This window comes from Vicugna pacos, chromosome 19 (genome assembly GCF_048564905.1).
Source record: "Vicugna pacos chromosome 19, VicPac4, whole genome shotgun sequence".
Classification (NCBI taxonomy): Eukaryota; Metazoa; Chordata; class Mammalia; order Artiodactyla; family Camelidae; genus Vicugna; species Vicugna pacos.
Window position 1 is genome coordinate 4903555 of NC_133005.1, and position 25513 is coordinate 4929067.

The following is a 25513-nucleotide window of genomic DNA, read 5'->3' on the forward strand; positions in this document are numbered from 1 at the left end:
AAATTCTTGAGGAACCTCCACTGATTTCCATAACGGCTACACCAATTTACATTCCCATCAACAGTACACAAGGGTTCCCTTTTCTTCACATCCTCACCAACACTTGTTATTTCTTGTCCTTTTAATAACAGACATTCTAACAGATGTATGGTCAATTAATTTACATCAAAGATGCCAAGAATATACAGTTGATTCCTGAACAACTCAGGGGTTAGGTGTGCCAACTCTCTGTGCAGTTGAAAATCTGCATATAATTTTACAGTTGGCCCTCCGTATCTGAGGTTCCATCTGTGGATTTAACTAACTGTAGATCATGTAGTACTGTAGCACATATTTACTGAAAAAAATCTGTGTCTAAGTGGACCCATGAAGTTCAAATGCATGCTGTTCAAGGGTCAACTGTACAATGGGAAAGAACAATCTCTAATAAATGGTGCTGGGAAAAGTGGACAGCCACATGCAAAAGAATGAAACTGGATCTCTTACACCATAAGGAAATTAACTCAAAATGGACTGAAGATTTGAATGTAAGATCTGAAACATAGAACTCCTAAAAGAAAACACAGGCGGAAAGCTCTCTGACACAAGTCTTGGTGATGATTTTGTGGATCTGACTCCAAAAACAAAAGTGAAAATAAGTAAGTGGGACAATATCAAACGAAAACACTTCTGCACAGCAAAGGAAACCATCAGCAAAATGAAAAGTCAACTTACTGAATGGGAGAAAATATTTGAAAATCATGTATCTTGTGAATTATAAGGGGTTAATACCCAAAATATGTAAAAAACTCACTCACACAACTCAGTAACGAAAAAAATTTTCGATTAAAAAATGGGCAGAGGCTCTGAACAGACATTTTTTTCAAAGACGTACGAATGGGCAAGAGGTACTCAAGAAGGTGGTCAACATCACTGATCATCAGGAAAATAATCAAAACCACAGAGACGTCACCTTAACTCTTGGTATCTTTATCAATGCCCTCTACCCAACACATACACACAACCCCCCATCTACCCAGAACTGAAATGACTTAATAAATGTTTACTTAAGTTTTCTAATTACTATTTTATTTTAAAAGTCACATACATACTTTTTTATTTCTAAAACTGCTTGATATGTAAGCATCACTTAATTTCAGGATATCTAGATAAGAGACATTAACGTATACAGTAACTAATATGCAAAGAGCATGACCTTTAAGAAATCAATATCCTATAACACAATGACACATTTTAAAAATTTCTGCAGTCCACACCCTTATAAAATAGCCATCTGATTGCGCAGTTGAAAAAATTAAAAGGGCACTATTTAATAATAAGATGTATCTATTAGTGGTTTTACTCAAGGTGGAGAGAATAAATATTTCACTTATCAATATTAGGGAAAAAAGATCTCTACAATATTCTGCCTACCTATTTACAGTATCTTTCATTAAGACAGGAAACAATTAAAGAATATATTCCTCAACATGGGAAAGGAATATTATTCACAATAAAAAGGAACAAACTGCTGATGCACAAACACCTTATCCCAAGTGAAAAGATGCCAGACTCAAAGTGTACGACCGAAAGATTCCATTTATACGACATTCTAGCAAAGGTGGAACTATAGGGACAAAAAACAGATGAGCGGTTGCTGGGATGGAAGGAGTGTTAGTGGGACTTTTATGGAGTGAAGAAACTATTCTGTATTTTGATTGTGGTGGTAGTAGCACAAGTTTTATGTTGGCCAAAATTTGCAGTACTTTTACACTAAAAATGGTGAATTTCACTTCATGTAAATTATCCTGAATGGAAAAAATAATTACTCTAGTTTTTACTTTAAGAGCGACAATATAAAAAATATTCTACTCCCCTTTGACAAAGATCATATTGAACATAACATAAGCTAACAGTGAATGATTTTGTCTTCATTTAACAATCTAGCTTCTCTCTGGATGATCAGCTAGCATGTAAATGAACCTAAGATAGGAAACAGATTTGATATTGTTGGTTAACTGATCTACCTGTTCCATGGTCATGCTCAGTTTCTAAGCCCCACCAATTCCTCCTTAAATGTGTACTTTAGATCAGTTCCTTTTACTCTTAAAATCTTCTACCATACCCAAGATTAAAAATCTTCAATTCCCAACCACCTACAAGATAAAGTCCATATTCATTAACAGAGCATAAAAGGCCCTTTTTTATATGAACCAACCCACCTTTCTAAATTCATCTTCTACTATAAGCAATTATATTACTCATTCTTGCATTTCAGAAAAAAATTTGGCCATTTATACCAAAAGCCTTAAAATTATCTAAACTCTTTGACCCTTTAACCCAGTATTCCTACTTCAAGAAATTTATTCTGAAGAAATAATCTGCATAATCCCCCAAATCAGACAGCCCAAATAAAAACAGGAGAATTATAAAGAAAATCATAGTATATCCACAGGATAGTTTCTGATGCAGCCTTTAAAATCATGTTAATGGTACATTTTTAATGACATGGGGGAAATATTTATGATTTGTGTTAAACAGTGAAAAAAGAAGCTGGATATAAAGCTTTATGTACAGTAAAATAGTACAGAGGAAAGAAAAGAAATTTCACCTCTAAGTGACTTATCTACTTTCTAGTTTTCTGAATTTCCAAGTTTTCTATGATGAGCATATTTTTAAAGTTAGAAATATATACACACAAAAAACTTTTGATTCAGTGATTGCATACCTAGGACTCTATTTTGAACAAACAATGCAAATGAAGGCAAAGATTTATGTGCAAAGATGACAGAGCATTACTTATAATAACGGATTTAAATTTACTTCCTGTCTCCATGGATCTACCAATCCTGGACATTTTATATGTATGGAATCATACAATATGTAGTCTTTTCATTTAAGGGTTTTATTTTTTGTTTGTTTGCTTTCAGGGGGGGAGGTAATTAGATTTACTTATTTTTTAATGGAGGTACTGGGGATTGAACCCAGGACCTTGTGCATGCTAAGCACACACTCTACCACTGAGCTATACCCTCCCCTCCAGGCAGTCTTTTTTTTGACTGGCTTCTTTCACTTAACATGGGTTAAGGTTCATCCCTGTCACAGCATGTATCAGCTCTGATTTCATTTTACTGCCAAACAATATTTCATTGTACAGATATACTACATTTTATCTATCCAATCATCAGCTGATGGACATCTAGGTTGTTTCCACTTTGGGACTATTATGAGTAACACTATGAACATTCATATACAAGCTTTTATATGAACATACGTTTTCACTTCACTTGGCTAAGAGTGAAGCTGCTGGGTCATACGGTAACTCCTAAGTTTCACTTCCGAAGGAACTGCCAAGCCATTTTCCAAACGGCTGCACCATTTTACAGTCCCACCAGCAACGTATGAGGGAAGGCTCCAACTTCTCCACGGCCTTGCCAACACTTCTTACTGTTGTCTTGTTCACAGCCATCCGAGTGGGTGTGAAATAGGATTTCATTATGGTTTTGATTTGCATTTCCCTAGTGGCTAATAATTTTGGCCATCTTTTCATGTGCTTATTGACCATTTTCTTTAGAAAATGTCTATTCAAAGCCTTTGCTCATACAACTGATCGTTGAGTTGTAAGTCTTTTATATATTGTACAAGTTCCTTGTCAGTCATACGATTTGCAAATACTTTATCCATTCTGCAGGTTGTTTTTCACTTTCTTGTTGGTATTCTTCGATACAAACAAGTTTTTAATCCTAATAACATCCAATTTATTTTTCTTTTGGCACCTATGCTTTTGATGTCATTGTCTAAACATACCAAGAAAATTGTCAAAAAACACCGCCTAATCCAAGTTCATAAAGATTTATGCCTGTTTACCTCTTATACATTTAGGTCTATTTTCCATTTTGAGCTAAATTTTGTACACAGTATGAAACAGGGGTCCAAATTCATTCTTCTGCATGAATATCCAGTTGTCCCAGCACGATCTGTTGAAGACACTATTCTGTCCCGCACTGAATTAGCTTGGCACCCCTGTCACACTGCAATATGAGAAATAAAGGATGTCAAACTGTTACAGATGAGCTGTACTGTGTGCGAAAATCTATACTGGAGTTCTCCAGATACTCACTTTCTCCCTTACTTCCATTACAGTACTTACTACAATCTTCAACTATCTTATTCATTTATTTACTTACTTCTTACTTGTCTCTCCCATTAGAATGTTTATTTCCTAGGGAAAGGGCCTTTGTCTTGTATATTGTTGAATTTCCAGAGCCTACAACAGTCCTTGGTTCCTAGAAGGTATCTAACACTTACTTATTCAAAGAATGAGCATGTATTTCAGTGGCCTGAAAGACAATGCACCTTTGGATAGGACTGTTGTTAAAACTCAATTTTTCTTAATGTTTTATAATAAGCATACATTATTACAACAACCAGATGTAAAGTTAAGAGATTTTAATGATTTGTAATACTTCTGAATCAATGTTATGCCTAAAAGTTTCAAGAACCTCACTTTTGCCAAATTATTTTAGCGTCTTTCATATAGGACCCCAGCACAATGACACTACCAACTACCTAGCAGCTCAGGTCTAAATCCTAGGAATTATCCCTGATGTCTTTCTTTCCCTTATGACACACATCCAAATTATCACTTAGGTCCTGTCAGCTCTACCCCCAAAAATGTATGATATCCAATCCCTCCTCACTATTCCACTACTAACAATCCTAATCCAAGTTACCATCAATCATGGATAACAGAAATAGTCACTTAATCAGTTTTTGTCCCCATTTGTACATCTCCACACAAGAACCACAGGGATGAATCCGATCTCACTCCACTCCGTTAGACCTTTAATGCTTCCCACCACCCAATGGCTTTCTGGTGCAATAAGAATAAAATTCAAAATTCCTCACCTTGACCTGAAGGCTCATCTAGTTTTAGGACCTGCTTACAATCCATTTCCTACCTTCCTCCCACTTTTCCCCTGAATTTCAGCCACATAAACCTTTCCCTTTTTTGTCCCTGGCATGTCAAGCTCATTCTCTTCTCAAGGCCTTTCTACTTACAGAGAAATGCTCTTCACATGACTAGCTAGCTTTCTTGCCATGCAAGTCTTAAGTTCAACTGCCATCCCTTAAGGTCTTCCTTAACAATATACCCAAAAGTAGCCAACTCTTCTAGTCCTTCCAACAGATTACCCTATTTTTTTTTTCACACCACTTAACGATTATCTGACAGGATCCTGTCATTTTTTGTTTTGTTTTGATCATCCTCCTTCCCCTGACATTAGAATGTAACTTAAACAAGGAAAGGACTGTTTTTCAGTACTGTATCCCTAGTACCTGGGTTAGTTCTTGGCATATAATAATTTCTCAAATATTTACTGAACAGATAATTGCTATTCTAAACCTTGAGGGCAACTGAAGAACTGTGTTTCATTCTCCATTAGTTACTTCAGGAAAAATATAACTAAGAGTTGGAAGACAAGATATTTTTACATCAAGAATCAAGTCACTTGAAAAGTCAAATTAAAAAGTTGATCATAAAAAAAACTGATCGTATATAACTACACGTAAAATAACATTAAAGAAATAATTAGAAACATGTTCTAATGCACTCTTCCCGCCTTTTCATTTTATCTACAGTTCCTAAAGTATGCACTGATGTCATCAGAATATAAAGAAAAGACTGTTAACCTCATTTGGATCTAAGGTTGTTTAATATTATTATTTTAGCCACCACTGATAAGCACTTAACTATGTGTCAGGCGTTGCCTTAGCTACATGCATTGCCCAAAATGTTGTGATGGTAGGTACTATCATTTTCCCTTTGGAGGAACAATGAAACTGAGGCACAGAACAGTCACTAATGGGTCCAAGGTCCTACGGTTAATAAGTGGCAAAGCCAAGATTCAAAAAACCTATGAAGTCAGCCTCTGAGCCCACGCTCTTAACCACTTCTCAGCACAGTTTAACAGTAACAATACGCACCTCACTGGGTAGCTATAAGGATTGAGTGAGATAAGGTAACACAGTGCCTAACATATAGTAAATACAAGTTACCTAAGATAGCATTACTTCTTGTTCTTTCATTTGTTAGGCTTTCAAGTGCTTTTCTGTAGTTCAGGATGCCTCAATGAGCATCAAATACCATTCAATTTCATTTTTTAAGAGAAGAAAGGGTAGTGGCATTACTGAGGGGTTTCTATATGCCAGAATTATTTTAAAGGTACTATCTAATAATGCCTGTCTTATCTATCTCAAAGGACTTTTCACTCTACGACTCGAACTAAACTGTAATGCAATATACAAAGGGGAGGTACTATTCTCAATTAGTCTAGTACTTAAAATTCAAGTTCCAGTGTATTAAAAAAAAGGTATTTGGGAATAGGAAATACAAAAATAAAAATTAAAGTAATCCATCTCAGTGGGAACCTGTCCCTGTCATAATTAATACCCTCTCATTCACTCATTCATGTTCATTCCATAACATCTCTTGTGGGCCTACTATGAGAGGCATCTTGCTGTTGACATAGACAAATCCTATCTTATGAAGCTCAACAGTCTAGTTCCACGAAACATCTTAATAAGTGCCATAAAAGGAATTCATATGCTATCTTAACCGTTAGTCATATGCAAAAATGCATAGAATTAATAAGAGTATTGGTACCAACGTTAACTTCCCCTTACAAATTAAAAAGGCCAATCCACAAAGTCTCAGGATGGTCCATTAAGGTGGCCACTAACATGTGGTTTAGTGAGTCCATTAAACGTGGCTAGTGGAGCCGAGAAACCGCATCTTCAATTGTATTTCACTTTAATTAACTTAAATTTTAAAGCTGATTATCAATTCCATTACTGGAACACTATGCTTGGAGCAACTTAGGTATGTGAATCTACTTTTTCAACTGTAAGTTTTATACCTAGATATGTATCAAATATTTCCAATGAAAATTGAGTGTTTGAATTGAGATGTGCTGAGTATGAAATATATACTAGATTTCAAATAATTTGTATGAGAAAAGAATGTAAAATGTCTCATTTTTATATTAATTGTTGATGTAATACTTCAGATATATTGGGTTAATCAAATTTCACCTTTTCTTTTTACTTTTTTTAAATGGGGCTACTAAAAAAGTTAAAAATACATTATGTAACTCACATTTTATTTCTATTGGACAACATTAGTCTAAAATAACTTACAACAATCTTAAAACAAGGATTCAATGATTTGAGAATCCCTCACAGTTTCAACAACTGACTTAAAAGATTGCTCTCTAGCAAGTTTGAGAAGTTTTACTTACACTTGCTGGTGCTTTAGTTTTTGCTCCATTATTACAAAAAAATACCAATGACCAACAAAAATGTGCTATGTGAAACCATTTTAAAATAAACACTGATTACATTTACAAGCTGGTAAATTTCTGAAAGCAAGCCAAGGAATATGGGTAGAAAATTCATCTTTCTTTTCTGTGGTAAAGGCAAAGAGAATAACTTACAAAGTAATGCAAAAATGTTTAAAGGAATAAAGTCTTCCTTTGATGTGATCCAGAAGAACAAGAACAAAGACAAACGAGTTTTAAACGTAGGTTTTCTACTACAGTATGCACTGAAGTTTCTATCTTTCAAGTGCTCATTCTATGCCTTGTTGCAACAAAATAAGAGTTCTTTGATAGTCCCTTGTCATTTTTTTTAAGAAAAAGCCAAAACCCTCAGTTTATAGATGAAAATCTGGATTTTAAGAATTTTGATTGCATTTTTTTTTACTGAAATCAGTTGCTGTTTAAAGATCTACAAAAAATTGATTCTTCACTTTTAACACAGCAAACAAATCATGAAACTGGGTAAACAGCACATAAACATTAAAATGTCAGTTACTAGAAGACAATCTTAAAGAGTTAAGAATCACTCCAGACCACACACTCAACTCTATGGGGTCCTTGAACAGAAGATTCCATAATGAATGTAAGTAACAAGTTCATCAAAGCATTACAGAGATAAACTGATGTTTGTTTTTCTGTACATCTCCCAATGTAAAATTTCAAGAAAAAATGAACACAAGATAGCTTTTAGAAGCAAGACAATTCCAAGTGAAAACTCAGTTCTAACATGAAGGCAAGGAGGCAGGAACAGAAAAAAAATTGATTAAAATATTTCTCAAGTGCTAGGTATAAATCTTTGGGTATGTCTCTCATGGACAACCCAGAAAGAAATACTAACACATGGGAAGGAAGCTCAAGACGTTTAAATAACAATCTTCTACTTATTTACTATGCTCTGTGTTTTAGGTATGCAAATAGCAAAGAGTACAATAAAGAGACAGATGGGGCCTAATTATTCAGATTAGAGCATTACTCTGTAGATAAAAACAATGCATATGTTAAAATAAAAGTTTTTAAAGAGTTTCAAATTTTTATTCAAATTTCAAATATGGTGTTCATCTCAAAGTATCTTAATTACTACTGAAAGAAAATATAAAGTTCCATTAACATAAAAACAAATGTGTAGAGTCTTCCTGTATACTATAAACACCACATTGAATTAAACGAATTCTATTTGTGAAAAACAGTTATGGTTATTTGCTGTTACTTTTTTTTAAACTGAAGTATAGCTGATTTACAATGTTTCAGGTGTACAGCAAAGTGATTCAGTTACACATACATATTTTTTCAAATTCTTTTCTACTGTAGGTTCTTACAAGATATTGAGTATTGTTCCCTGTGCTATATAGTAAGTCCTTGTCACTTATTTTATGTATAGTAGTGTGTATACTTTTTTTTAATAGACTTTTTTTTAGAGATGTTTTAGGTTCACAGCAAATCTGAGCACAAAGTAGAGTCTTCCCATATACCCCTGTGTTTGTTTTTGACATTTTGGCTAGAAGAAGTGCCTAGGAAAAAGAAAAGGATAAGTATAAAGCAGAGGATGATAATGTCCATGGCCCTGGGCAAAGGTAAACTGTCTTCTGGATCACTCTGCACTCTACCACTACCAGTGCCTCTCAAGGGCAGGTGGCTAGAATTCAAAGTATTGAGCTTCTGTTACTAGCAGCTTGAGCGGCATGCAAAGAAAATTAGGCGCCAGGGGCGAGGGCTGTTAGTCCTCATTATGCAGTTCTGGCTTTGACAATCATGTTCTTGTCGATTTTCTTTTAAGGCAGGATTTACTTTATGGCTCCACAAATGAGCTTAGATGGAGACACGAGGAGTATTTACACAACATCAGGTTCACCGACAGAGCATGCAGGTAAAAACAAAAACTGCAATAGGCATGTGAAAGGACGCTCAACTACTGCTAATCAGAGAAACGCAAATTAAAAGAACAAGAGAAACCATTCCACACCTATCAGATTGGTTTTAAGTCTCATAAGGCCAGTAATGAAAAGAAATTGAGAAACAGGCTCGTAAATGTAGCTGATCAGATGCAGACTAGAACCATTGCTAGTAGAGTAAAAAAAAATCCATATGCATGCCCTCCAATCCCTGCTTCACTTCCAGATACATACTTCTCTATATACCTCTCACAGGGGCTAGAGAAGTAATAGACACTAACAGGTAACAATGGAAACCATGACTACAAAACAGTTCAAGTGGACCAAAAAAAAAAAAAAAAAGAGAGAGAGAGAGAGACAACTGGGCAAAAAAATTGAGAAAATGTCCATCAATAGGGGAATGCATAAACTTACACTGTCATAAAACAAACTATCAGTCAATAGTAAAATAAACAACCAGAGTCAAAATAATCACGTCCCCCGCCCTCCAAAAAACCTCACAAAATTTTTTAAGTTGCAAAAGGATACAGGAAGCATGATGACATTCATATAAAAATTAAAAATATATCAAGGCAATATAATTATTACAGATGCATACGTGTACAGCTAAAAGCATAGAACTATCAATGAGAATGAAATACGGTAGTTTCAGATGACTATGCTGAACCGTACCTGAGCGCTGTGCTCCTGGAAAGCACTGACGGTTAAGAAATCCACCCCCAACATCTTGTGTTCAGGGTAACAAAAGGATCCTGCCCTTCCTTACTTCAAGATTAACACCTGTCCCCAGGCATCCTCAAAACTCCTCAGTTTATCAGCTCCATTGTTTTTTTTTTTTGAGATGCTCCTCATTTTAATTAATGCTCTCTCAATTGCAATAGCCTGCAAAAATCATCCCCTAAACTGGGCAGTACATTATGTCTTTTACACAGGAGTAGTTACCTCTGGGGAGGGAAGAGACTGAGATAAGGAAGACGATGCATATTTAGCTGTAACGGTAAACATAAAAACCTGAAATGCGGCAAAAAGTTAACCTTTTCTTCTTTTGTACAAAGGTACCTCTTACTCCGTGTACCTTCCTGCTTAAAAAGTTTCAAAATTAATTTTTAAATTATTTTAAAACCTGGTGTAAAGTCAGAAAGGTCTCAAGTTAATTAATCCTTTACAGATAGTTTTCTAGTATGTTAAATAGGCACAAGAAAACAGGTCCAACCTACTCCACTAGATGTTTGTAAGCAAGAGTGTTTTTGCTACTCATCAAGCGGTAGAATACATTTGTAATTCAGTCTGAGCCAATAGCTCACTTTGTTGGCGCCAAGCTCTGATTAGCATAAGGTTGAGTTAGATTACTATATGGACCTTTACTATTTCAGGGACAAGACTACACTGACTTTCCAGAGTGCCACTCAGCTATGCTGCAAATGCATACACACTGGTTACAAGAGAAGCTAGGCCAGTCTCCTGCGATGTCTCAATCCATTCCCAACAGCAAGAACTACTGAGCAGATAACCCTAGGAACTCAATGGTGCACTAGTAAATAATCTTTGTATTTAGAAGCTGGCATATCCAGTACACACACACCCCAGAGTTTTGTTTGGAGTTTGTACACGTGGTTCCTGTGGAAGGTTGGCTTGCTTTTTTGGGGTTTTGGCTTTTGGGGGGGGCACTGTAAACTAAGACTTTGAAAACATGAAATCTCATCTTAAAGTGCTCAAGGTGATCTTTTGAGCTGGTTTCAAATTGCTTTATTCCCAAGTACTTCTAGAAGACTTGGTGAGTATCAGGAAGTGATTTTGTTAATGTACAACAATCCATCAGCAGTTAAAATTTAATCTTTAAAAAAAAGACTTAGAAAACTGGAATCAAGCCAACAGATTTAAACAGTTTCAAATACAGAGGTAAAGTGCTAAAATCTGAGATAATAAAGGAACTTTCCATCTTCACAATATTCTCTAATAGCTGGACTGAAAGGAGATGCTCTGTACTCATACGGCTAAAAACAAGAGCAGCCTCTAAAAACGGCCAGTCTATTCTGAACTCTCTGCAAGCATCGAAACAAGAGTGGCCTGTAAGTAGCCTGTGAGGCCTTCTTGACCTGAGGTCAAGTTTGAAATCCATCCATTTTGTTTCTTATTTCTCCTCCTTCTTCCATAAATAAAACAGACTCTATTTTATTTGAATGTATAGAAATATGGAAATTAAGCTTTCAAGTTTAAGCATTTAAAGTAAAAAGGGTTGGTCCTATTTTCAAACAGAAAATAAAGTTACGTCAACTCAGAAGGCACTATAGTAAGCTCCAGCCTGATTCAAAGCACTTACATCAGAGTATGGCCTTAAATTTATGTGCACTCAAAACCCTTAAAGTCTTTTAGTAGTATATAAAGGAGTACAATCTTTAAGAAATTAGAAAGTCTTAAGATGCTGATCTTCTTTGTAGTTTACAGAGGTAAACCAAAGAATAAAAAACTTAATATCAAATTCCTACTACATATCTTCAGTCATCAAGAAACTCATCTCTTTTTCTTCCACTAATAAGCCAGTCTGCATAGCCGTGAAAGGTGCAGTATCTGAAGAAAACCAGAACTGTTATTCCGTAGAAACAATTTCTATGCAAATAAACTGGTACCAACTGCTTCCAGGCGGACAGATGCAATAACAGCGTAATATATCTAGCGAAGCCTGGTAAGCCTTTGCCTGCAAGTCATTGACCAAAAATGGTAACAGGGTGTGCAGACTAAAGAAAATGACAAAATGTTCTACTTGATCGTCCAGTTAATAACACGGTTTTACAGCAGACAATAGGGACAGTTTAGAGGGAGGAATATGTAAATTAAGCCGTGTCCAACACCTAGAATATACTGAACATCTGTTTACTTTCTAGGGACTCAGATTAACTTAATGGACTTCGAAGAGCTATTTCATTTGCTTTTATTAGCATCCCAGCATCACGCCCACACCTTGCGCGCTAAATTCTGGTAGAGCCAAGCTGTTTACAAGTAAAGGCAAATTTCTGCGCGTACGTAGAGATCGGACAGGCAAGGGTTAAAAGCGCCACTGCCGAGCTCGACCAGCGCGACCGGCGCTGCTGGAAGCAGACGGACCGCCAGCTACGACGAACAAAGCGCCCGCAGGGCCGGCCCCCCGCTCCTCACCGTGCCCGGGCCCTGCTCGCGGGGACCACTCCGCCCCCAGGCTTGTTCAATAAAGGCCTGATTTCCTTATCGAGACGGACAGACCTCACGGGCCGAAACTCGCCTCTGTGGCCCGTCTTCCGCGAAGCCTGCGCCAGCAAGGCCCGCGCGGGATTCCGACGCCCCCATCCCGGGAAGGCGGCCGGGGGTCGCTCGCCGAGGGGGAGCGGGGTGCTCGACCCCGGCTAGGCGACCAAGGCCCGGGCGGAGGCGACACTCAGGGCGGCGGCCCAGCAGCAGCAGCGAGCGACGCAGCGGCCGGGGAGCCGCCCTGGGGCGCGGGGGCCCCGCGGGTCTGCGGGCGGCCGAAGCCCGGGACCCTCCCCCTCCCGGAGGCTGCAGCTGGGCCCGCGTCCCTCCGCCGGCCCCGGCGCCGCGCTAGCCCGGCCGCCCTGACCCCTGCGGCGCCCCGGCCGCGCCAACCCGAGCCTCGGACTCCCTCCCGCTCACCATCTTCGCCGCGACAGTCGCAGAGGCGCGGGAGAGGGAGCCGACCGGCGCCGAGTCTGCCGAGCGTCCTCCTCACAGCAGCGGGACCGAGCGACCGAGCCGAGAGGCGACGCGGGGCGCGAGCCTACCAGGGGGCGGGCGCGCGGGCGCGCCTCGGGCCCAAACGCGGCTGCGCACGTCACGCGCTGCCCGCCGTTGCTGCGCAACCGGCCGGCCTGGCAACGCCCCACCGGGCGGCTCCCGACTCCGGGCGGGCGGGGTCCTCCTCACCGTCTGGAGACTGGGGGACCCGGGAGCGCCTCACCACCTCGTGTCTGTGGGACGGGGTAAGGTCCTCCCTCAGCAGCGAGGGGCGAGGAGGCGGGGTTTGGGGTGGAACCTGCGCGCGAGGGGCGGGGCCACGTGGCGTCCCCGCCCACCGCGCCGCAGTTGCCCTTACATGGAAGTAGCCACCTGGCCAGGTGTGCGCCGCCGCTGGGGGCGGAGCCCGGGACGGGGAGCGGGGTGGGAGAAAGAGGGTAGGCGGGGCCCGCGGCGGAGGAGATGGGAGGGAGGCCCCGCGGGAGCCCAGGCGCAGGCCCCGGCGGAGGGCACGCGTCCCGCATTTTTTTACCTACTTTGGTGCGATTCCCGCCATCCTCCGCTGATTGGCCCAGCCCGGCACGTCGGGCCCTCAGGCGAGGGGGAAACTGCACATTTTTCCTTCTTCCCGAGGCGACTGTGGCCGTTTAGAGTGCTCTGTGAGTCACAGCTAATTTCAGGTCTGGGAAAAAACAAGGAGTGATTTATTTATCTTTGGGAACAGCTGGGGAAGGAGGCCCGGCAGTCCGCAGGGGTGTGGCTGGGAAACGGCGGAGTTGCCTTGAGATGGTGGCGCCAAGCCCCGCTGCTCCGTCTTGGAGGTTTTTAATTTGGGATTGCTTCTTTTTAATGGACGGTTACATCAGAAACACAGTTTTCAGAGGGCCGGAAGGAATCCCAGAGTTTTTCCTGAGGGTGTTTTTGTGAGGAATCAAGGGAACAAAGAATTTACAACCAGGATGATTACTTTTAAGTTTTACTCAATTTAGGCTACCGAAGAACATCCTGGCCTCTACCAAAACTATCTTAATTCCCCAAATGTGAGGCTTTTGGACAAGATGGTCAGTATGGGTTTTGTTTTTCCTGGGCGCTATATAAAATCTAGATTATGTGTGGCTTTTATTCTGGCCACTCAACATAAAAACTCATTTCTCGTTACTGTCCTGTGTTTTTTCTTTCTTTTTAAGAAAGCAAGCTGTGGCAATTCTAAGCCTTTACCACCTGCCGCAAAATTTTTGGCACGCTAGAGTACTAGTTTTAAATTTGAAAGAGAACTTACTCAAAGTCAGATTTGTGTGCCCCAGACTCAGTTTCTGGCAGTGTATCTAGGGTAAGACCCAAGAATTTGCATTTCTGTCAATTCCCAGGTAATGCTAATGTGGCTGGTTGTATGTCACACTTCCAGAAGAAAGAATCCACCTGTATCCAGCTGTAGCTGGAACCCTTTGTTTCTCTGTCTGCCTGGGACTCAATGCCACTGTCCAAGTCTTCAAAGACTTCCTTTCTAGTCCAAAATTGAATCCTGCTCATTTAAGGACACAAATCGGGCCTGCTCCAGCCTCTCTTCTGCATTTCCTCCTCCATCCTGCCACCAAGGTTACATCCAAACATAAGAGTCTGATCCTGTCACTTCACTGCTTAAAATTTTCTGTGGCTTCCTCCAGAATTCTCAGCAGGTCAGTCTGGCCCTTCTGCCTGTGGCCTCTGCCTACCTTTTCTGTCCTGTCTCCCACATCTTCCGCAGTCCCCAGTTTCCTTCCAGACTAAACATCTCATTCCAGAACCCTTCTTGCGCTGTCATAATCAAGGGCCTGCTGGTATCTCACCCTGGAATCTTCATATCACCCCATCAGTCGGGAGACCTCTGACCACTTCCCAAGGGAGCACTAGTGGGCCCTTCTATAGTCCCACAGTTAGTTCATCTCTGCTCAAAGCTTGACAAGCAGGCAGACCACCTGAGGATCTTGTTAAAATGCAAATTCATGGATTTGGAAGTGGTGTCTCAGATGCCCTCAGGTGATTCAGATGCTGCTAGTTCTCAGATCACACCTGGTACTGAGGCCTTACATTTTCCCTGCTGTTAGTATAGCTGTAATTTATATACACATGTGCTACGGACACCACCAGTTTAGACTGAGAGCTCCTTGAGGCCAAGGACTGTTTGGGAGGCATTGTATATGAACTGGCACAGCCCCTGGAGGTGTCTAATACATGTTTGTTCAGTAAGTGAAGTATCTGTGAAGCTGTTTTATAACTCACCAGGCAAACTTTTATATCAGCTCATTGTAACGTAAGATGAGCCCCCATTTCTCTTAAGAATCCATTGAACTTTAACCTTTTTCTTTACACGTTAGTTTCCTAGATATTTTTGTTTCTTCTCATCCCACAGAGGGAAAAACGTTTTAATATAAAGTCTCCCCTTAAATATGAGACTGAGTGGATTCCATTTCTTATTTTGAAAACATCTTCACAATATGTGAACATATAGGCACTTTCATTTAAAACCATGAATGTGAGTGTCAGGGGAAAGGATACGTTAATTAGGCACTTGAAAGGAGATAGGTGTTAATAGTCTGGAAAAGCCTTTTTTGTGAGAGGACATAACCCTGTCAGTATATTCTGCAGAGGAACTATTTTTAGCATCTCCCCATCTCTTTACAAACTTACCAGTTCTTTCTTCCCTACCCTTATTTACGTCTGTAGTCTTTTCTAAAAGTAATTTTAATCATATAGTAAGATATGAATAGGGAGGAGGGTATAGCTCGAGTGATAGAGTGCATGCTTAGCACGCATGAGGTCCTGGGTTCAATCCCCAGTACTTCCTCTGAAAATAAATAACCTAACTACCTTCCTCCCACCAAAAAACAAAAAAAAAGATATGAATATATCCACATTGTGTGGTGTCCTATAGCTTGCTTTCCGATTTTCTTGATTTTCTGCCATCTGGATTTGTCTGTCTCTGACAGAGTGGCATTGAAGTCTCCAACTGTGATAGTGGATTCAGCTGTTTCTGCTTGAAGTCCTGCCAGTTTTGCCTCACTTAGGTGTTGGGAGCGTGCAACGTGAAGAATTAAGTCTTAAAGGAGAACTGCCTCCTTAATGTTATGTAACGCCTTTCTTTGTCCCTTTGTGTTCCCTCCTTGTTCTGAAGTCAGCTCTGTCTGAAATTGATGTAGCTACACCTGCTTTGTTTTGATTCATGTTAACATGGTATCTTTTTCTCCATCCACTTACTTTTAGTCTGTATGTATCTTTATATTTAAAGTGGGTTTCTGGTAGACAACATGTGGTTGGGTCCCTTTTTTTTTTATTATTTGGTGCATTCTCTATCTTTTAACTGGTGCATTTACACCACTGACATTCAGATTTATTATTGATATAGTTGGATTAATACCTGCAATGCTCATGACCGTTTTCTCATTGTTGCCCTTGTTCTTTGCTCTTATTTTTATCTTATCCTTAATCCTCTATAGGTAAGATTTTTTTTCCCCTTTCAGGACTTTTTCCTTTATCTTTGATGTTTTTGTAATTTGAAAATGATATGCCTAGGTGTAGTTTTTTGGGGTGTTACCCTGCTTTGTGTTCTCTCAACTTTGAGTCTGTGGTTTGGTGTCTGACAATAGTTTGGGGAAACTCTCAGTCACCGTTTCAAATATTTCCTCTGTTCCTTTCTGTTTTCCTTCTCCTTCTGGTAGTCCCATTACCTGTATGTTACACCTTTTGTACTTATCATACAGTCCTTAGATTTTCTGTTCCGCTTCTCTTTGCTTTTTGGCTTTGAGGATTCTTTTGCTAAATCCTCTAGAGCAGAGGTTCTTTCCTCAGCTGTGTCCTGTCTACGAAGAAGCCCAACAACGGTGTTCTTTATTTCTTTGTGGGTTTTTGTTTGTTTGTTTGTTGTCTTTTAGCATGCCTTGTAAGTTTTGCTTGATAGCCGGACATGATGTACTGGGTAAAAGGAATTGTGGTAAATAGGCCTTTAGTAGCCTGGTGGTGATGTAGTGGGCAGGGGGCGCGTTCTCTATTCCTGCCATTTGGTCTCGGTCTTTTTCGGAGCCTGTGCCTCTGGACTGTGGACGGCACAAGTGTTTCTCAGTTCCGCCCCTCCCCCCAATCCAGGTTGGCTAGAGTGAGCTGGCGTTGAGCATTTCCCTCACCAGATCAGTTAGGCTCTGATAGGCTCCTGACTGGCTAGGCTCCGGTTAGCCAGCATCCCCTGAGGGCGGGCCTCATTAAGGAGAACACAGCGCTTGGAAAGATTGCTCAGTGGTCCCTTGTCCCCTCCGCTGCTGGAAGCAGGAGGGGATTGTTCTCTCATACTTACTGTGGGAGCCTGGTAGAGCTTCAGAAGGCAAAAACAGAAGCGTAAGGGGTCCCCCCGGGACTGAGTCTCCTGGAGTTTTTAGCCCTCAGACTTGTCCACACTGAGCCTCCAGCCACTTGTCAGTCACAGGTCCGGTTTTCATGCGCAGGTTCCCACGGTGGCTTCTGCTTGTGTGTCTGCCCTGTGCTCAGGTGAGCCCCAGCTCCCCGCACTTCCCCGCCTGTCTCCGGCTTTGGGGGTGGTGATCTGCCCTGTGTTCTCCTTTCTCTTACGGATCCAAGAGAGTTGTCTGTTCAGCTTTTTACTTGTTGGGACAGAGTGGCAACTTCAGAACTCTTTCCACGTGGAACTAGGAACCTACCGTCTATCTCTTCCCTTTTAAAGAAACTTCCTCGAAGTACCAGATGGGCCTCCTCCTCTTATCTCACTGACCAGAGCTTAGTCATATGGCTACAAAGGAGGCTGGAAGTGTGGTCTCTTCTCTGAGCTGCAGCAGCATGCTCAGCTAAGAAATTAGGGTTCCTTTACCAAGGAAGAAGGGAAAATGGATATGGGGAGATACTAATGGTGATGATCATAGGTAGATATTATTATTGGTCCCATTTTCCTGAGGAGGTGAGGTGGAGAGACGTTCCTTAGGAGCTCAGGGGAACAAGTGATCTGCTCCCAAGCCTACGACTCTTCTTCTCAGGCCACGTGACACATGACTCACGGTGATGCTGAACAAGAGAACTAGGGACCCCTTGTTGCTTCCTCAACACCACAGCGGAGGTTTACACAAAACGAAGCAAATGGAAGCTACAGAAAATACATTCTGGCCATTGCTTGACCATAGCCTAGTCCTGCTGGACCAGGCAGCCCAGGCAGCCCCGAGGGCCTGGGCATCTATTTTAGGAAAGGGCCAAATATATTTAAGTATATTCTTGAGAACAGTGCAGTACCACATGGTAACACCACTGATTTCTCTGTTAATCCTTAGAGCAGAGTAAAAGTCACATACCGCTATTTTATAACGTTGAAAATTGAACAACCACGGCATGTGTTTTTCAGGTAACAGTGTGCTGCTTGAGAAAAAGGAGTAGAAGGTGGCTCAACAGTCCTGACCAATGGTTATTCACCCTCTTGGGCCATGTGTTCCCTTTGAGAGTCAAGTATAACGCGATGTGTTTGTAGGTATATTATTTGCACTTACATTAGTCTGAATATAGGAAAAGAGCAGCACTCAACTAGCTTTGACTTAGAAAAGCAGGAATTTCTTATGGTTCAATCTAATGCACGCTAACCAAGGAGGAGTCCTAGAAAGCCTTCCCTTTTTAAAGGATGTTTGTGCCATCCCGTCTATTTTTACCACCTGAATTTTTCCTGTGAAAAAGAGGAGGTAAGGGTTAAAAAATGAAAGTTTGTGTTCGGAGGCAAAACACTGCATTCACGGTGGGATGCCACTTTGAAATAGTTTTCAGTCAGATCTGACAGCTGTTTTTGGGGATCCTGCTGTGTGCCAGCTGTGACCGTGTTCGCCACCAGGAATATGAAGATGAGTTCGTCATGGGCCCTGCCACAGGGAGATCTCTAGTGAAAACAGATCCATGCTAAGATGGACGCCACCCAGGGTCCCTTGGGGATTCTCGGGAGCCTGTTGGTGGGACAGATCCTAGTGGGGAGATGTTACTGGATCTGAGTGAGTGAGGCATCCAGAGAGGAAGGAAGTGAGCGTTTACTCCCGACGTGATTTCTCACCAAGGCTGGTGATTATGAGTGCGGAAGAGATGTCTAAGGTCAGAGATTGATGTTTGGAAGGAAAGAACACCAAATGTTTCTACCAAAAAATTAGGCTCTATGCAAGATACCCAGGTAGATATAAATGTAATTTTTTAATTAATTGATTGATTTTTGCCTTGAGGGGCTGCTCTGCTGTGCTTCCTAGTTTGCCCTTCTTCTAGGGGTGGGAGGAGGATTTCAAATGATACTTCAGCCAGAGACACCCAGCTCTGCCCAACGAGGCCTCAAAGCAGGCTCAAAGGCAGCTCCACCAGAAACGGCGAAGGGACAGTGGCTGTGACGTGAGATTCAAGTGCCTTTCCGTAGAACTGTTTTGGTTTTACCACTAAGATGCCAAATATTTCTATCATCAGTCTTGCAGGGAGGTGTGTGACACCACTGTCACCAGCTCCAGCTTTCACCGGCCGTGTGACCTCTTGCACAGTGCCCCTCTCTGGGCCTCCTTGCCCTCACCTGCAAACTGAAGGTGTTGAGTTAAACTCCTTTGGCTCAAAAATGTGATGCCTGCACAAAATGGAAGTTTTATTGAGTATCCTAGCGCAGTATTAGCAATTTGTAGAGGATCCTGATTCTAGTCATACTGAGGCAGACCCTTGAGTTTTCATTTCTAAACTCTAGGCCCTGGGCTCTTCACACAGGGCTGACTTTTACAGCAAAATCAGGAAGTTGCTGCAGTTGTCCAGGCTGTGGCCTAGTGGGTTTCTTCTCAGTCGACCACATCTGGGGAAAGAAAGGGAGCTGATTGTCACCAAGGGAGAAAAATAGCATTCATGTCACATACTCTTCATGTCAAGGAGAAGCAGACGTGTCACAACTTACAGTCATTTCTGTATTTTCTATTTTTCAGGGTCAATAAATTCAGGCTCAGTCATGAAGAGGTGGTTCCCTCGTAAGATTTTCCACGCCGGAGATGGAAGAATCACTTGCTCATTTATATTTCTCGCTCCTGTGGAAAACTTTCCTTCCCACCCTTTGAGCCCGTGAGTCACTTCCTCACTTCAAACCTTGATGGCTTCCTTTCCTTCCCAGCCCCAGCCTGGGCCTCTGGAGAGGGCCCTGGGCTGCAGGGCATGAAGGGGGCTTCAGGCAGCAGGGGGGGTACACCTTGAACGGCTTTGAAGTCTCAGAGAAGGATCCTCGACCCATGGATCTGATAAATGCTGAGAAATCCAGATTTAGCGTTTTTCCCTTTTATTTTAAACAACTCTAGGAAAAAGGCGCCCATAGAAGGCACAGCAGGGTTCAGGTTTATTTTATGACTCATGGAAATTTCTAAAATGGTAAATACTGGCCCAGCAGTAGCTTGACATAAGAAACACTCAACTAAGCCAGACGCTATGGTTACAAGAAACAAGAACAGCGTAGTCAACAAACAAACTGGGACTGCACTTCCAAGTTTTCAGAGAAAAAAGAGCAGAAAGCACTTCCTGAATTCTGTGAGGTGGCCTTCCTGGCCAGCCGCGATTGCATCTGTTTTTCCCGAGTCCAGAAGCGGAGATGGCTGCAGTATCGTCCTGGCTAAGAAGCCATCTCAGAAGCTTCTGGTTTTATACTTTAGTCTTTTTGGCTAATACAAAGAAAATGCTTTACCAACCATAAAAATGAATGAGGGCATAGTTGGAAATAGCTTCCTCTCAGGAAAAAAAAAGAAAAAAGAAAAGAAAAGAAAAGAAAAAAATATTTTCTTTCCTGAGTGAAAGTTCCTCCCTCTCTGTGTAGAAGAAACTGCGCATTCTGGGGAGATGTTAAGAACCCAAAATATCCACTTGTTTCCTGGAAAACATAGAAAGTCTGAGCCACAAATAACGAGTGGGCTCCGTCTGAGTAGAGTTCTTATTTCTCATGAAACAAAGTCAGCATTACCTTACCTTCCATCAGCTGATTTTATTTTCTAAGGAAAGTAATATACTAACATTCATACCCAGTGGAAAGGTTGCTGTAACAACTTACTGAAATCTCCCCTTCAGCTGGTTTATCCCGTATAACCAAGTTTATCAGCAGAGCAGCCTCACGTAACAGCAGAGTTCTTTAAGGTTGGCTACACACACACACACACACTTTACATTCTGGAGTCATAGTAAATCCATGGTGAGGGGGACTGATAAAAAAAATAAAAGTGAGAAAAGGCCACAGTTCCACGTCTCACATGAAATGGATTAAGGGACCATCATGCCTGTGAGGGTCCCACGCCAGAGACCCAGGAGGAAGCACCAAATCTGAGAAGGTGTTTCTGTCAGTCTGCCAGGTCCTGCCGGTGACTCTCCTACCACCCAACACCGACACAAAGGCATCCTTTGGAAAGAGAGGCTGTGTTGGAATGGGTGTAGACACCCAGGATCAAGACCCCAAAACACTGTGCGGGGGAGGCTGGAGGACAGAGCAACGGCTAAAGTCACTCCATCTGCTCTTGTAGAGAATCCACCTTGAGGCGCCCGGCACGGGCTGGAACACGAGTGCGGCGGGAAGGGATGTGTAACAAAACACTGCACCTGACGGCCCTCTGACCCAGCAGCTGGGAAACTTGTCTCCAGTTTCTCCCGAGAGAAAGACTCTGTGGGAGCGAGATTAACCAGGGAGATGCGCCCAGGGCCTGGTGTCAGTGCTGAGGACACAGGACTTCGCCCCTCTCTGTTTTTCCTCCCTTTGCTTCTCCGCTTATCTTATATTAATAAGCATGGCAACATGACGGAGGAGGCTCTTCCTGCCCCGGAGACCGTGGCAGGATTGCATCTGCAGGTAGCCGCAGTGATGCTGGCAGCCACGGTGATGCAGGTAGCCATGGTGATGCTGGCAACCACAGAGGCCACAGTTGCCGCGATGGCTCCGGCAAGAACGCCTTGCTGGCTGCCAAGGGAATGGGGCCCCCTGGGCCCTGAGTTGTGGTACAGATGGGACCTGGTTAATTTTGCTGGTTGAGCCGAGAGCAGTAAAAAAAAAAAACTACAGAATGGAAATTGCTTTGTTGCATTTTTTTCCCCTGGTTATAAAAAAAGGCAGGTTTATTGGGGGAAAAAATCCTGAAAATGTAGAAGAAAGAAAATGTGTCTCCAGTTCATAGTGCCATCACCTTTTAATCCAATAATTAAAAAAGTGATTTTTAACAAACTACTATACATATAGCAGATAAACAACAAGGTCCTACTGTAGAGCACAGGGAACTACATTCAATATCTTGTAATAGCCTAGAATGAAAAAGAATATGAAAGGAATATATATGTGTGTGTAACTGAATCACTATGCTGTACACCTGAAATTAACATTGTAATCAATTATACTTCAATTTTAAAAAAAACAAAAAACAGGTTTCCTGGAGAAAAAGGAATTCACTTCAAGGCGGTAACAGTAGAAATTCTCCCTGACTTGCCAGCCTGCTCCCCTGCACTAAATGATCTCAGACGCAAGACTGCAAATCAAGGCTTATCTGAATTGCCAGCCTGTTCTATGGATTTCAGACTTTCCAGCCCCTGCGAGCACATAAGCCAATTATTTAAAATCCATCGATCTCTCCCTCTAAATATATGCGTATCACATTAGTTCTGTCTCTCTGGGAAGTCCTGACTGACACAACATCCACTGACAATACGTTCAGACATTTGTCCAGTTATTTCCTCAGGCTAAATTCCTGTACGTGGAGTTGCTAGGTCAAAGTTCTTGAGCTTTTTAAAGAAATATGAAGCGTGTTGTCAGTTTGCTTTCTTGAAATATCACATTCCCAGGAATAGTGTATGGATGTGCAGGTCCCTGGACCCACATCAGTGTCAGGTAGGTATTTATGATCTTTTAAATCCTCACCGATTTATTGGGAGGTACCACTTGCTCATTTTATATTTGCAGTATTTGACGAATAATGAGCTTGAATGTCTTTTCATGTTTTTGGACCATGCGCCTTCCTCCTTAAACTTTAACATTTCGTATGAAACTCTAAAGTAATCATTTGCTTTAAGAACTTGGACCACTTAAATATGTTTTGTTTTTTACCTTTACATTTGAAAACACCGTGAATGATCACTCTGTAGCATATAAAATTCTCAACTGCTTTTGTTCTTTGCCCACCTTTCTATTGGATATTTGTCTTCTTTTATTGATTTGTAATCTTTCTTTATATAGTACTTTGTCTTTTGTCCAATATGCAAACTTTCCCCTCATTTTTTGATCAGCCTGTAACATTGTGTAGGGATTGTTGTTGCTGTTGGGTTTTTTTTGTATGTGTGTTTGTGGGACAAAAAGGTCTATATTTTATGTAGACAAATCAATCAATCTTTTTCTCTGAGGCTGTAATTTGTTTTAGAAATGTTGGCCATATATATTGACTTGCCCCTTTTCACATGAAAGAGACACATAAGATCAGATTATGTAACAGATAAATTTCTCAGTTTAGGAATGGAGTTGATCGGTGTTACTTATCGCTTTAGTGTTTGAACCTCTGTCTGGATGCATGGGAAAATCTTTCTATGTTATTTTTCCTAAATACTTGAGTGGTTTCAGTTACTGGGGAAGCGTGTTATTGCAGCTGTTAAAGCTTAGTGATGTTTGGAAACAGAGGGATTTTTTTTTTTTGCCTTTTTCACGAAAACTTGGCTACTTCACAGCACTGTGAAAAATATTAGGTACATTTCCAGCTTCAAGTGACAGATATCGAGGAAGAGGTAAGCAGTTCAAGTCAGAATTAGGGTTTAAACTCAAGGCTGAGTTGATTAGATGGGAACTTAACAATTTTTTTAAGTTACCTAATTTATTTCTTATCTTAACTCTCTGGGTTAAAACCAGCATAGAATGAATGCAGTTTTTGTTTTGTTTTGTTGCATTATTGTCACTATAGGGTTGACCTGGTAAATATGTAGAGGAACTTCAGCTCATTTAATGATCTGAAGACAATGTTTCAGAGCTCTGGCTGCTGCTGCTAGCGCCCCCCTGGCATCCCCTTAGCACGTCTTTCCTCTAACACTGAGGGCTGCTTACTCTGAGCCATGTGCCGTTTTCTGTCCCACATCCTAGATATTTAATGCCTTCTCAAGCAGCCTTCAGCCAGAGGGGCACTGGGAGTTGATGGATAAGAACCCAGCTTCCTCACCCCTTGGGTGGGGTATCTCGGTGGGGTATCTCTGTGGGGTGTCTTGTGCTGTCTCCTAGAGTCCCCGGATGCCCACAGTGGTAATTGTGGTAACACCCCCATGATTCACTGCCTTCCCTGCCCTGCCTCCCTTCCCCAGTCATCTCCTGGTGTCCCAGGATCCTCTCCCAAACACACCGTGGGCCTCCCTCGATATTCACAGAGGATTGGTTCCAGGCACCCCCACTTCAAATGCTCAAGTCCCTTACATAAAATGACATAGTATTTGCATATAACCTATGTACTCCCTCCCTTATACTTTCAATCATCTCCAGATTACTTATAATATCTAATGCAGTGCTGTGTAAATAGCTGTAAAGACAATGCAAATGCTATGTAAATAGGTGCACAAGCATAGGCAAATCCAAGTTTTGCTTTTTGGAACTTTCTGGAACTTTTTTTTCCCCAAATATTTTTCATCTGCGGTTGATGGAGCCCACGGATGCAGAGCATCAACTGTGCTGGTACTTGAATCCTTGCCTCAGAGCCCGCTTCTGGGGGATTCCAAGCCAAGATGAATGCTTGGAGCAAGTCAGGCTACTTGCCAAAAATAGCGGCTAATATTTATCAAGCACTTACTATGTGCCACACACCATTGTAAGCACACCATCTAACCCTCACAGCATCTTTTGGGAACTACTGTCACCTCCAGCTTACAGATGAGGCATGTGCGGCTGAGAGAGATTAAGTCTCTGTTCTGAGATCACATAGCTAATGGGTCATGAAGGCTTCAAAGGTGGGCTATTTAACTCAGGCATCATGATTTTAACCCATATGTCCTATGACACAGTATATCACGTTACTTCAAATAACTTCACTGGTCACATTTAATAGGCTTTTGCTGACAGTTGAATTGATTGATTTTTTAAAAAGTCAATCAGCAATAACAATGTTGCCTAACTTGTATTGTCTGCCCTCATCCAGCTGAACTCTGAGTTATCACAAGAAGCTTTCATTTCTACCCCCGACCACATCAAGAAACTTCCTCCTGGTTCTTCAAACATGTAACTCCATTTTTGCAGCTAACTACTGTTCTTGCTGTTTTTTTGGTCCAAGCTAGCTGCCCACTTTACAATTTATTGTATAATAAAGCTCTCCATTTATGCCCTAATAACCAGCTGAATGGGTCCAAGATTTTAGCTGGTCGTGATGTTGTGTGAGGCGTGTTCATTACTGGTTTGAAAGACAACATTTCACAGGCTCTGGGTGACCTTCATTTGAACTGAAATAGTCTTCCAGCCACTGACCTTATTAATTTTTTTCTTTGTTTCGAGGCAGAATATTATGCTCTCCTCCTAGCCCCATGGCTGGTCTTCAGATAGAGTAGAACAAA

The 25513-nt window shown here is 41.5% G+C and overlaps 2 protein-coding genes and 1 non-coding gene across 14 annotated transcripts in view; 1 reads left to right on the forward strand and 2 right to left on the reverse strand.

The window, feature by feature from the left end:
* The window catches only part of DSTN (destrin, actin depolymerizing factor), a 30243-nt gene extending 16612 nt beyond the window's left edge, over nt 1-13631 (reverse strand). The window contains exon 1 of one of the 2 annotated variants that reach the window (XM_006206180.4): nt 13504-13631. Coding sequence is in view for 1 of the 2 variants with exons in the window: in XM_072943766.1 (XP_072799867.1) it covers nt 12887-12889 (3 nt within the window). In the remaining variant the exon portion in view is untranslated. Of the gene's footprint in view, nt 1-12886; nt 13050-13503 lie in introns of those variants that run through there. The other variant, XM_072943766.1, reaches the window with a different exon arrangement.
* TRNAA-AGC (transfer RNA alanine (anticodon AGC)) lies at nt 2943-3015 on the reverse strand. The gene has a single exon. It is a non-coding gene; the product is annotated as a tRNA-Ala (tRNA).
* The window catches only part of BFSP1 (beaded filament structural protein 1), a 54081-nt gene continuing 41654 nt past the window's right edge, over nt 13087-25513 (forward strand). The window contains exons 1-3 of one of the 11 annotated variants that reach the window (XM_072943762.1): nt 13087-13212; nt 14335-14643; nt 19918-20050. In XM_072943762.1, the coding sequence (XP_072799863.1) occupies nt 19941-20050 (110 nt within the window). In that variant the 5' untranslated portion in view covers nt 13087-13212; nt 14335-14643; nt 19918-19940. Of the gene's footprint in view, nt 13213-13271; nt 13648-14334; nt 14644-14828; nt 14984-18341; nt 18465-19917; nt 20051-25513 lie in introns of those variants that run through there. The other 10 variants (XM_072943763.1, XM_072943759.1, XM_072943764.1 and 7 more) reach the window with 10 other exon arrangements.